This window comes from Conger conger, chromosome 1, assembly GCF_963514075.1.
Source record: "Conger conger chromosome 1, fConCon1.1, whole genome shotgun sequence".
In the NCBI taxonomy this organism is placed as follows: domain Eukaryota; kingdom Metazoa; phylum Chordata; class Actinopteri; order Anguilliformes; family Congridae; genus Conger; species Conger conger.
This window is the reverse complement of record NC_083760.1, coordinates 30566929-30580838: the sequence shown is the minus strand read 5'-3', so window position 1 is coordinate 30580838 and position 13910 is coordinate 30566929. Positions and strand designations below refer to the sequence as shown.

The window sequence follows — 13910 nt, the reverse complement described above, 5'->3', positions numbered from 1 at the left end:
ACTTGATGTAACATTTGGGTCACCGTTTGAATGAAGTATCACTCTACCCTTGTGTGTGTCCTTCCAGTGATGTCTTAAGTCGGCAAAAACAAAACAACAAGAAAAGGCTGGTACACCACATCACAAACAAATCCTTCACCCCAAAAAAAATCCGTATCGCCATAACATATACAACTTTATATGTAAAAGTATTTTCATATTTTATTATTCTCTCTATTCAATCAGATAGCTGTTGGTTTGATAGCAATTGTTTTATGCTGCCTGACTGTAGTAAAATGTTAGCAGCAAGTCTAGAGCTGAAGTCTTTGATAAGAGGCCAAGCTGTCTTTTAGTGCCAAGTTGGGAAAGGAGTGCATTAGCCTTTTGGGGTAAATTATGACTCATTGTCATTGAGAGGATTTTTAGGTGCCACAGCCCCAGCTAGAACATTCTTTGAGAATATGAAAATTCCCTGTTTGTTGTGAATGCGATTGTTCAGTAGCTTAGTAAAATTCTAGATATTCCTTTCATGCGTTCTGGTCTTTGTGCACTTGCTAAAGGCTTAAAGCAAGCTGAAGAGCTTAATAAAGTATTATACTGTGCAACTCTGTCATGCGGATGTTAGACCCCATTTCCCTGGTTGGCTGAAGGCTGAGGACTCCTGTCTTCCCCTCTCAGGTTGCAGTGCACAGTCATGTGTGTTATTAAATTGGAACATTATGGAGACCTGTGGCCTTCATCACTGTTCTGCTGCAGAGGGAATTCCAATGTGCCCCTCCTACCCTCTATCTTTCCCCTCCCACTCATGTTCTCCTTCTCACCATCTTTCTAACCCATTCCTGCGGTTACCTTTCTTTATGTGCCTGGATCACGTGACCTATTTGATGATTTGCATGCTTTTTAATCATGAACTTAATATTGATCTTTGAATTCGTAATCAAATTGTTCATTTTACCTGACAAGAGTACACACATTACTGAAGAGGAAAATGACATGAGTGATATTAACAAGAAGAGAAAAACGTATCTCCCTTTCCCTACAAATATACAGTGCACTCATTACCTTCTACTCTCTCTGATTGTGATACAAAATGCTTTGTTGACATGTTATACACGTGATCTACATTTCCAGTGCTAATTAAAACTACCGTTCTGTTCTAATAATTCCAAGGATAATAGCGAAAACAACAAAATAAATATTGATTGTTCCTGGCTAGCAGTCTCACTTCAGTGGTCATTGTCCCAGAGGCTTAACAGTTGGCTACAATATTAGATATCACTGAGGGTTTTTAAAGTAGAAGGTATTTTCTAGAATTAGCCAACTGTGTGTATAATCTTCACATCTGGGTAAAAAAGGCCGCTCTCCCTTTTGTATCGATCATCTTGATTTGCTTGAACAATATTTTGGGCATTTTGTGGCCAAAAATGCAGCTCTCTCTTTTGTGTTGATCATCTTGGTTTGATTGAACAATATTTTGGACAATTTGTGGCCAGAAATGCAGACACAAAAGTGATTTCTAGCGTTTTGTGTTTTATTTTCTTACCCCACCTCTCCAATTTAATTATGCTCTTTTTGACAGCTATTAAATAAAGAGGTTTATCTCTCGCTCTCTCTCTCCATTTCCATCATCCCATTTCGGCGGCACAGGGACATGTCTGCCTCTGCAAGCCAGCGTACATGAATGGATAAATCAGATTTGCTCAGGCCACGGCTCAGACAGCACAATAGTTTTATCCCATCTGGCATCCCCTAATGACAATGAATGGCCGCCTGACACAGTGCGTTCAGTCAGGGGAGGAGAAAAATAACCTCGTAGCAACAATATCGCACGTAAACACTGCTTCAGCGACCTTTTTTAGTGCCACTTCACCACCCGAGTTTCAAAACAAATTTGGAAGATGAGATTATATTGACCTGACCTCTAGCAGACAGACTCAGGCAAACTACTGGCGAAACAAGCCAGCTCACCTTTGAGGTTAAAAGGTTCGGTGACCTAGGCCCACCGATGAAGAACATCAATAAAGTGATGTAGACACCTCTACCTCGTCTGTGTGTTTGTCGGCGTCTGAAAGACACCAGTCGGCATCCTTCAACGTCAACAGGAAGCGATGCTTGACATATTCCTTCATTTTATTTCCCCATTATGGTTCGGCATTATAAATAATACGCAGACGTGCCTGCCTTGTTTCGAGAAGCGTGATCGCGTGGTCGTGCTGTGATTGTTGAACGTGTCATAACTCCCATGCCCGCAACTTTGATTGATGAACTAAGAGCTGTTGTTGAAATGCAGTCGCAAATTCATCACCCGGACAGTTTGCATTCACTCCATGGGCTCCGAGGCTGACCGGCCCTTCCATAGGCACGGCAAGGAACGAAAGCAGAGGCATGTTCTTCATTCAAGGGCAAGGGTCAGGGCAGAGGACAAGTGTGGCCTGATGGAAATCCAGCCCAGGGATCGGCAGAACCATTATTCCGGCAGAATACATTTTTTACCTCCTGCAGGCCAAAACCAATCAGGGAGGGATAAATTGCTTTTGAGCTCCCCCTTCACCTCATCAGTGCTGTCGGCTGAAATTATAATTCTACTCCCTTACTGGGGGTGAGGTGGGGGGGTCTGTTCTCTCTGAGCCCCCCACCCAGGGGAAAGGACCATCGACATCCACAGAGACATGACTGATATTAGCAGGGTACTCCCAAAAGAATGCTCTGTTCCCTCAGTTGCGCCACAGTGTAATGATTTGTTCAACCAATATAAAGTGTAAGTCAATAACCTAGCTAAAATGCTTTAAAAAGTGTTTTCGTACCCTAGTGTACATTTTTGCAGTGAGAAATACACCATGTAGGCTGTATTGTCTCACTTCTAGCGTGTTTTGCTATTTATGGATTTCATGCTTTTCACTTGCTGAAAAACTTATGCACTTGTAAATCGCTTTGGATTAAAAGCGTCTGCTAAAAGACTAAAATGTAAAATGCAAAACCAAAAGCAACACTTGGATCAAAAAGTAGATGGAAATGAATGGCTTTTCCTAATTCCTTTAAAATTATTTATGACATTGGATGTCAGATTCTTAGCCGTTATTGTCTGAATGTCAGGTTCTGTGTTTTTTATTGTCTAAGTTTTGTCCAATTTGTTCACGCTTCTGTGTATTGTTACCCTCTGTGCACACCGTAGTCTGTTTCCTGGTTGTTCCTTTCATTCGTTTCATCTGTGTCTCGTTTCATGTCTCCGCCTTTTCCCTCCTTATATGTACTTCCACCTGTGCTTGTTTAGTGGTGAAATTAAACCCCTTTGTTTTTGCCAGATTGTTATGTGCCCTGACCATACACTCAGCATTATTTTCTGATTGACTTCTGTTTCGACCTGTTTTGTTTTTGACTGCCGTCTCTGGATTTACCCTTTTGTTCTGATTTGACCCACTGTGTTTGGACTGTTTGGCTATTTGGTTTGTGCCTGTGTGTTATCGACCCTTTGCTTGTTACATCGACCGTGTATTGGATTATCCCTGACATATCTGCTTGCTGGTGTTCCGACCCATCGCCTGGACTGTCATTAACAAACCGCCTGTTCCCTTCTCATTCTGTTTGCTGGTTATCGACCCAGGCCTGTTTACTCTGCTGGAAGTTGAATAAAGACTTTAAACTTACTCCTGTGGTCTTGCTACTGGGTCTATTGTTCTGCATTCCTGACACTGAAGGCATGTATGTGTTTTTAAAGGATTAACATGGTGGTTGAATGTAACACTTGCCAGTTGTATTTAGGCAAAAATGTGTCATTTTTAAATTCAGTCATTTAAATGTATTTTAAAACATATTTTTCCAAGCCTAAATTTCTCACTATAAAAGTTCACCCTGGACGTGGTAATGAGAACTCAATTAGCTATGAAATGCCCCCACTTTCCTGTAGGCCAGCAGCACAAACTGTGGGTCACAAGTTATAGGTGATTGATAAGGGGACTGGTTATCCTCGTATGTGACAAACTACTAGGAGAACATTATCAACCGCTTGAAAATAGGACAATGAATTTAAAACGCTTACTTCTCTAAAACTAAAGAATGGACATATTTAATACTTTCATCATGTTTCTTCAATGCCCTCTTATGCAAATCGCATATAAAAACCTAGAAAGTGTGACCAACCACCATATTACTTCTTTAAAGCCCCAGTATGCAGTAAATTACTTATAAAAATTGAAAAGCCCCAATGACCCCAAGCTTTACCTAGCGGGGGCCTGAACACCAGCCTATCAAAACTAAATTCTGGAGAGAACCCTGACTATAGTATTTTTGCTTTTGGTGAGGCTTGCCACTTAGCACTCCCCTGCTGACATCCCCACAGTGACCAAGGAACTGAGAAAACAAGAATTATCTTCATTTGCAAATAGTCTCTGGAAGCAAACAGTCACAATAAGCTCAATTCATTTCAGATATTCATAGTACATGCCACCCACCTTCCTCTTTCTACAGCAGATCCAGCATCTACATGTCTCTGAGGAAAGATGTGTTCACGTACACTATACATCTGCTATTCACCTTTACCAACTCAAGGACAACTGGGTCACTGAAAAGAGCACACATGCAGCACACAGATATCACAAAAATCACTTTTTATTGAACCATACTCATTTTTTTGCCCATACACTGAAAATAAAAAACAGGGAAAATATAGATTTTAAAAGAATAATAAGATGATAAAAATACTGACATAAACAATTCAATCACCGAAACACTTCTTTGAGGTTTGAATTGTAGATCTGCTGTCAGTCATTTAAAGCAATCAATTAAATTCTCTACAGTCACATCCTTAGACCTCTTGAAAGCTCTTTCAGGGGCATTCTCTCCATAAAGCAGGTACATCTATTATTACATTTAAGATTTTATCTTATTTTCTGCACTCTCTTTGCTTTCTCCTGCTCTAATTTGCTCTCTCTCACTCTCTCTCTTTCTCTCTCTCTCTCTCTCACACACACACACACACACACACACATACACACACACAATCCATGCTCTCACACATTTACAAATTATAGGGTGCCGGTTCACTTTAATCTGACAAGCCACAGATTTCTCAGAAACCTGGTATTTTCATCAGGCTTTCGGTCACGAAGTGTCACCCCAGAAACAAGGTAGCGCCCACTTCTCCAGGCAACCTCCCTGCCAATTACCATCATCTCCCCTCCCATACCATGCACCCACCCACCATACTCTTCATCGTGATGTCTCCACCCTGGCTGCTGTTCTGCTCACAGATGGAGTTCTTGGTCAGAGCAAATGTTACAAATAGGCCATTGTGAAATATTATAAAATTGACAAATAGAGAAAAGTTTCAAGTAAACAACAAAAAAAGCTTTTTTAAATGACAGCAAAAACTAAAAAGGAAATCTACAAATGAGACATCCACAATGTTTACTGGTTCATACATCAGTCACCTGCGGACCTGGGGTGAAGTCTCTGAGGTGAGGAGTGACCCTTCGTTCAAGACCAGGGCGTTTTAAAAATACACTTTACATTTTTTAAGTAGAAACTTCAGTTCTGAATTTTATGCTGTTCTGTCAATGAAAGGAAGGTACAAGGGGAAAAGCTTTGTCCTATTCCTGTTCTGGAGAGGTGACAGCTGTCATAGGGAGTATTCATGTACTGGTAGTGGTAACACCTGTCTTATGGATGAAACTTATTCCTATACTGGAAGTCCAGTGAAGTTCCAATCCCAAAGGTAATGGTCAAAATGGAAGGGGTTTAATGCAGGGGGGGTAAAAATGGTTTCCTGGAGGTGAAGTTTTACAGAGTGGAAGGGGTAGAGGACAGGGCAGTTTGGGTACAGTAGTAGAGCACAGCCTGGTCAACCTGAACATGCAGGCTTTCGTCATGTGTCGATGACCTCCCTCACTGGGGACTGTTCGTGTGGTAGGCTGGTGGAGCTGGGCAGGGTCTGGTTGTGGGTAACAGAGTTCTGCTGGAGCTCCATGGCGATGGCGTTCTGCGGGAACTCCTTGACCTGCCGCTGGTACTCCAGGAAAGTGCAGGCCTTGGTGGCGATGGCCACAACGTTCTTCCCCACAAAGATGGTGGAGACCCGGCTGTCCTGGAACAGCACCATGTTGACCATGCGGATGAGGATGGTGACCACGTTGATGGTGACCAGGCTGAGGACGGGGTAGAGCATCATCTTCTGCGGGGAGACGTGTTCGCCGTGCATGCTGATCTCGCTGAGCGACACGCAGGGCAGGATCAGGAGGAGGATGTAGCAGTAGAAGAACATCAGTCCTTCGGCCCAGATGGGCAGCCCTGTCCGCTGGGGCTCCCACAGATTGGCCTGGATGTCTAAGATGTCGAGCAGGTCCAGGGCCACCCAGAAGAGCCTTCCCCGCATGTCCTCCTTCTTCCGGAAGGTTCTGACGTACTCCATGCTGTCCAGGGCCACCAGGATGAGGTAGAGGCCCGGAACGCAGACGGCCAACAGGAGCGTCAGCGCCTTCCGAGCCACCGTCTCCAGGTTCTTTTTGTCCGCCTTGTAGTTCTGGAAGATGAAGTAGAGCTTGATCTCCAGCACGAAGATGTAGAGGAACCAGAGGATCATGGCGTAGCCGCGCTTGGCCGTCTTGACCTCGGCGCCCACCCACACGGCCACGTAGCGCAACACGATGAGGAAGCAGATGTCCCCCACCAGCACGATGATGCACACCCCGATCTTGCGAGGGCCCTGGTTCTGCTCCACCAGGTAGGCGTCCATGAAGGCCATGCTGGTCATGATGACGATGGTGGTGAGGCACACGTGCCGTTTGTCCGGGGGTGGCAGCACCATGGTAATGACGGCTCTCACAACTGTCTTTCCGTCTTTGATTTTTTTGCACTGCGTGTCCCCTAGAATACACTTCCTTAACTATCAAGAGCCCCAGACTTATTTTACATTGCTGACTTTCCGATGAAAAGCCGGAAAACAAAGTCCATTTATGGGTTTGTGCAAAAACGGCAAAAAATTAGAAGAGTAGGGAATTGGGTGACGCAAAGTCAGTGTTAACTGTATCTCTCGCCTTAGGCTGTGCTCTCTCACAGGGCGTATGAATGGGAACATTACACCTCTGAAGCTAACCTCCACAGAACTCCGTTAGCTGTGAAATCTACTGACTGGGTCTAAGTCCTTCTGAAACACCATGACCTCGACTGGCTTTCTGAATGGTTGTGATTGCTTTAACCAAGCTTTTTTTCTGCTGAGCAATCCAAGATACACGTTAGAGGCTTTCGACTAAGTAGTCCAGTTTATCTGTGTCAGCTAATCCCATGCAACTGAATCATCCTGGACCAAACCTCAGAATCTGAAGTTTCCCTGACCCAGGAAAAGTAGGATCATTTGAGGGCTTAATGAGCTTTGCGATCAGCAGAAAAAGCAGAGGTTGTGTCCATGTGGGTGTGACCAACTGGAGAAGAAGAGTAGAGTACAAGATGTCCGCTGGAACAGAGTGGTAGGTCCGGTGAGCGTTGGACAGAAACCAGTCGCGCGTCTGACAGCAGCTCCAATAGTTTGTTCTTGGGCAAAATTCACGCTATCCCCCTCAGCTCAAATCTGTGGAAGAATGCAGGAAAATAAATCACAAAATGCATAATTCAGAATTACATCCTTTCATCTTCTTTGCCCCAGTTGAAATCAAACAAGCATACCTGCCATGATGCTCAATATATTATTATAGCAACACTGATAACAAAGAATATTTTTGTGCAAGTAAGATAACTTTTCCCAGTATACAAATACAAGCAGTATACTATTATTTCATGCCCAATGCAGGCAGTGCATCCTACATAGGATGGTCCTAGATAAAACATTACCATAGTTGCAATACAGAGTTTAGTGTATGGTAGAGTAGCACAAGCTATGATATACCAGTACAATCATTCCGGTTCAGTTAAAGATTCCATTGTGTTCGACAAAACTTCAGTCCATTACCCACTGCATTATAGCCCACCGTACACTGTAAGAAAAAAGCGCTGTTAAAAATAATACCCACTTGAAGGCTCAGTTTGCGAACAAATTAGACTGAAAAACACTCTTACAATCTATGACGACAATCTGAATGGGATTTAATATCACGAGTCAGTGATTCTGAAACCTGTTTTCAAGAACTACTGAAACAATTTTGATGATCTCAGTGTAACCAACTAAATATTTAAATGTGTTCAAAGTGAAATGTGCATATTTGAAATGTGTAATGAGCACACACTCAGTTTTAAACATTAATTGGATAGGTTTTAGAATACCAACAGAGAAACTGCCCTCTTCATATTAATAATTTGATTTTTGTTAACTTTGTGCACGGACCATCAAGGAGGATTAGTCATTTCAGTGGTAGACAATGGGCCATTGCATTACACTGCATTATCTTTGGCATTCTGCAGATCCTCTTATCCAGAACAACTCACACAGCTTTTCCTTTTTAACATAGCATCCATTTATACAGCTGGATTTATACTGAAGCAATTCGAGTTAAGTACTTTGTTCAAGGGTACAGTGGCGGTGCCCTGGGAATTAAACCTGCAACCTTTAGGTTGCATACCCAGCTCCCTACACATTTTACTCCACTGCCACCCTGCTAGACCACATTTAAAGTTTATGACACATATATGCTGTCGGAAGCAGGATAAAATACCGTAACTTATTGTGTATACACAGCATATGAAAGGCCATATGAGTTACCAATTAGCATTTACTTAGCATTCCTTTTCAGGAAGCTATAAAGTACAAATTAGAATGATAATCACAGATTGCACCAGTCTTGTCATGCTTCACATGCAGATTCATTACATGAATAATTCAAACAATCCTTCTCCTGATGACAATAATTAGCGGTCATAATTAACACACATGGCAAAAATGGAAAAATGTGTGAAAAAAAATCAAAGTGGAGCAACATCCGCAACATTGTATTACATTATATCATGGGTATTTAGCTGTCAATAACACCTTCAAGTGCTCTTCACAGATCTACCTACAGGGACAGTATTGCCCCTTCATGCAACACTCAGAACAGTGAAGGAATCAGTTTTGAAATCAGGCTGGTAGATCTACTGATACATGACACTTCTTCACTTGTTCATTTCTTCACTATTTTTAGTAGGTTTGTGGTTGCCCCGAGCGACCAGTCAGCTGTACACCTATGAACACAGCTATACCCTTGAAAATATGTCAAAAGGGAGTAGAAATGTGTTTTTAAGGGTATTTTTTTAGTGATGTTATTTTATTATTCGGCTATTTATTCGTTCTGAGAGAGGGAGTGAAAGAGAGAAGTTACACAGCCCACAGCCAGGCCAGTGAATGACAGATTAGCACGGATTCTCCCTGATTTTCCCTGGTGTAGTACCTGGGCTGTGTGATAAAGCTAGGATACAGTCTCTCACCCAGTCTAATTCCCTTTGCATTGCGCTGATGGCTGTCAGCTTCCATAGCAACGGTTTCTACAGAAAACTGATAATAACAGGTGATGAGCCTAAAGCAGGAGCGCGGGGAGGGGGTGGTGGTGGGGGGTGGGGGGGTTCTCAATTCTGGGAAATAACAGATTACCGACTGTACTCTGGAGAGTGGGGGGTGGGGTGCTGCCATTACTAAATCATTGTGTGAGTTATTGCATTGCACCAGCCGCCTGCAATTGGGTCAGTAATGTTGACTCTTTGTTTTGTAGTCCTTGGTGTGAGCCACACTCTGCTGTGGCTGAAATGCAGGCTGTTTGTAGTCCCCAGCCGCGTGTCATCATGCTCTGATTGGCCCGGTTCCACTGTTCGAGGCCACAGAGCTGTCAGAATAAAGACAAGCAGCCGCTTGAACGGGTCGTTTATTAATGCGCCGCTAAGATCCACAAGTAAATAAGATCCCCAAGGAAGGTATCATTTATATCATCTCTGATTATTATTTCACAGTAAAATGTTCAATGTAAAATCCCTCGGGTAAAGTGCATTGTAGTAGTATTTGTAGCGTAGTATGTTCAGACTATTATTTAGAATTTGGTTGAGCATTTCGGTGAGCAATTTATTAGGTAGACCTGTACACCAGCTTGTTAATGCTAATATTTTATCAGCCATTTAATCAGCCAATCATGTGGCAGTAAATAAATTCATAAAAGCATGCAGACGTGGTCAAGAGGCTCAGCTGTTGTTAAGACCAAGTGTCAGAATGGGGAAGAAATGTGATCTAAGTGACTTTGACCGCAGAAAGTTTGTTGGTGCCAGACAGGGTGGATCTGAGAAACTGCTGATCTCCTGGGATTTTCACCTAACAATAGTCTCTAGACTTTACAGAGACTGGTGCTAAAAACAAAAAACATCCAGTGAGCAGCAGTTCTGCGGTCAAAAACATGTTGTTAATGAGAGAGGTCAGAGGAGAAGGGCCAGATTGGTCAAAGCTGACAGGAAGGTGACAGTAATGCAAATAACCACACATTACAACAGTGGTATGCAGAAGAGCATTTCAACACACAACGCGTTAAACCTCTAAGTGGATAGGCTATAGCAGCAGAAGACTGAACGAGTCTAAAAAATAAGTGTAATAAATACCTAATAAAGTGCTCACTGAGTGTATATATACTGTGAGCATTTCAGGAACTTTGTGATGCCTGTCTGACCAGGCCGTCACACACGAACAAGCGCACACACACACACACAAATACACACACACCACTCTTGGATAATCCACCTACATTGCAGATAGTAAAGTCATCCTGATTCCTAGCTGTCTACTGAGCAATCAGCGCTAAATGTAGCAGTTTCTCTGTCACTTGTCCTGCAGGAATGCTGCTTCATCAACAGTGAAAATTCACCGGATCGCTCGACGCCACTCCACCAGAGTGGCCTGTTCCTTCATTGTTCAAATAATCAACTAATTTTACATGCACGGTTCTCATTTCCATTTAGCACACTGCACAAAATGATTAATCAATATTTTAAAGGTCAAATTAAAATTCATGCTAATGGAAATGTATTCACCGAGAGTGCCAATGACCACACAATCAGATATGTCGAAAAGCTCAAAACATTGTGCCCTATTCACTGTAAATGCCACTTGAGTATTTCCTGCATGGGGGATAATGGTATTACTAGATAGTGTCCACTAGTAGTGGTATTTTCATGTGTGTTTTACTTGTCTCTGACAGTGGGGAATCCTAACTATACAGATGCTATCCATATATATGTACATGCATGGCTGTTTGCCCCCCAAAGTCCATTCTCTTCAACAATTCCTACTTTCTAAGGCTGCAAGCTTTCATATTCATAACTTCCCCATGCATCATAATGAGATTATTAAAATGGTCCTCATCCATATGAAACAGGGCCTTAACTTTGAATCAACATTTAATGTAATACTTTTTTACAGACAGATAGCCGAAAGAGCTCTTGCGTGTGTTTGTTGGTCGGAGTTAAAGGAAAGCCTCTGCTAAATCCAGGCCTTTGTGCCTGTAATGACTGAGACAAGGACATCCTTTCATCTGGGGGGTTTTAAACCATAAAATCAGAGCCTATTTGAGCATGCTGCAGCTGTTCGCCAATGAGAAGGCAGCTGCTTTAGGTCGCAGACTTTCAGGAAGCAGAATGAGGAATTCTGATTGCATCAGATGCTTGCACAGTGGAATGTGACGTCCTGAAGGTGATGCATCGATCGACTAGATTTATCTGTTCAAATACATTACGGGGTTCTCCTAAGTGAAATGCGAACTGAAATTAAATCTGAAATGTGAACGCCCAGTGAGGCTGGAAATATTTTTTTCTTATAGCGCAGTGCCGGAATCTGAAAGCCTCCTAGACAAAAGGGGATCGATTATCATATTCTCTCTGGATGATTTGTGAAGGAATAGCTCGCCCTATAAAGTCAAGCCCTATAATTTGTCTTGTGGCACATGGTATATATAGTCACTGAGCTCTTTATTAGGAACACTTGTACACCTACTTAATCATGCCGTTATCTAATCAGCCAATCGTACGACAGCAGTGCAATGCATAAAATCATGCAGATATGGGTCAGGAGCTTCAGTTAATATTCGCATCAGAATGGGGAAAAAATGTGACTTCAGTGATTTTGACCGTGGCATGACTGTTGGTGCCAGACAGGCTGGTTTCAGTATCTCAGAAACTGCTGATTGCCTGGGTTTTTCACACACAACAGTATTTATAGTTTTCAAAGAATAGTGCTCAGCAGTTCTGCGGGCTGAAATGCGTTGTTAATGAGAGAGGTCAGAGGAGAAGGGCCAAACTGGTTGAGGCTAACAGGAAGGTGACAGTAACACAAATAACCACGCATTAAAACAGTGGTATGTAGAAGAGCATCTCTGAACAGTAGAGAATCTAAAAAATAAGTCTAATTAATACCTAATAAAGTGCTCACTGAGTGTATATTTATATATACATGTGAGTGTGTGTGTATGTGAAAAGCTGAAAGTGGCCGTACTGTAAGTACCCATGCAAAATGCTTTCAAAATGATCCATCCTCCATTTTGGACCAGGCACAGTAGTGTATATTGTTAAAATGAATACGTCCAGGATTAGCTCTGCAATGTTAATGCGATGTATTCATGCAGTAGTGTAGAGCCAGAACTAAGCAGCTCCATTTGCTTACATGGCAAATTTACTTAAATGTGATAGTAAAGCATGACAGTTCGTCCTAACCATATTTTAATAGCCGTGACGTTAAATAACGATAAACAATGTATAGTGCGGCCCAAGTATGCAGCCAATCACCGAATCCTCCATTTTGGATTTGCGGTTTCTCCTTAAGCCACACAGTCAATACAAGCCCTTTGAGTGTGCCCAGGGGAGTTGTAACCTTGGCCTAAGGCCCCTCCCACTCTGTCATTGCCAGGCGGAGAGGGCTTAAGGGGAAAAGGTTTAAACCATGAGTTTAATTAAAACAGGAAAAACAGTGGGTGCTGCGGAGAACCGGAGCACGCAGATCAAAGCAATCAATACACACAAAGCTCACGGTAACCAGCCCCACATAATCTCACTGAAATGACTGCACAGTTTGTGGTGTGAACTAGCTACACTGCTATATCTCACCCTTCTGAAAAAAATGATGCTGCACTATTTTCATATTCGCCATAGATATACAACAGGAATACAACATTGTTCTTACCAGTGGAGGAGAGTGCTCAGATTATGCTTTTCAACAAGCAAAAATTTTGACTATTGAAGAAAACAAAGATAATAATAGGTGTCTATAAAACATAAGCAAATCCCAACAAAGTAGGAAAGAAAAGTGGGGTTATGAACCTAGTTTGTACTGAGGAAACATATATTCAACATTTCACAAAATGAAACATTTTCTATGAAAACTGAATGGATTCTGTGTTTTCGAAAATGACCTTAAATGTCACTTCCTATATAATTTCTAATCCCTCATGCATTCACACTAAAACAAACTGGCAGGAGTCAAGCAGGTGTTGGGTTATGTCATGCATACTATGCAACAACTATATTTGCAATGCAATGCTTGAAACATTCAGTGATATCCAGACTATTTCTGGTCAGTGCATTCCCTCTTTTTTTAAGGAATGAAGTATTCTTAGTATAAAGAACCAGTGCAATCCAAATTATCGTTTTTAATTGCCATACAGTGGTGTGAAAAGGATTTGCCCCCTTCCTGATTTCCTCTATTATTGCATATTGTCACACTGAATAGTTTTAGATCTTTAGACAAAATGTAATATTAGACAATGGGAACCTGGGTAAACACAATACATATTTTTAAAATTATGATTTCATTTATTTAATTAAAAAAGTTATCAAACATACAGTTGCGTGTGAAAAAAGTTGATCCCTTAAACTTACTGTAATAACTGCTTGCACCGCCTTTAGTAGCAATAATTGCAACCAAACCCTTATTATAATTTCATATCAGCCTTTTATCATTGTGGAAGAATTTTAGCCCACTGTGCTTTGCAGAACCGCTTGAATTCAGACAA

The 13910-nt window shown here is 42.0% G+C and overlaps 1 protein-coding gene across 1 annotated transcript in view; it reads right to left on the bottom strand.

The window, feature by feature from the left end:
* Positions 1-4568: 4568 nt before the first annotated feature.
* Positions 4569-13910, bottom strand: part of tmem121aa (transmembrane protein 121Aa) — a 64334-nt gene continuing 54992 nt past the window's right edge. The window contains exon 2 of the mRNA XM_061262758.1: positions 4569-7537. Coding sequence (XP_061118742.1) covers positions 5840-6778 — 939 coding nt within the window. The 5' untranslated portion in view covers positions 6779-7537 and the 3' untranslated portion in view covers positions 4569-5839. The remainder of the gene's footprint in view (positions 7538-13910) is intronic.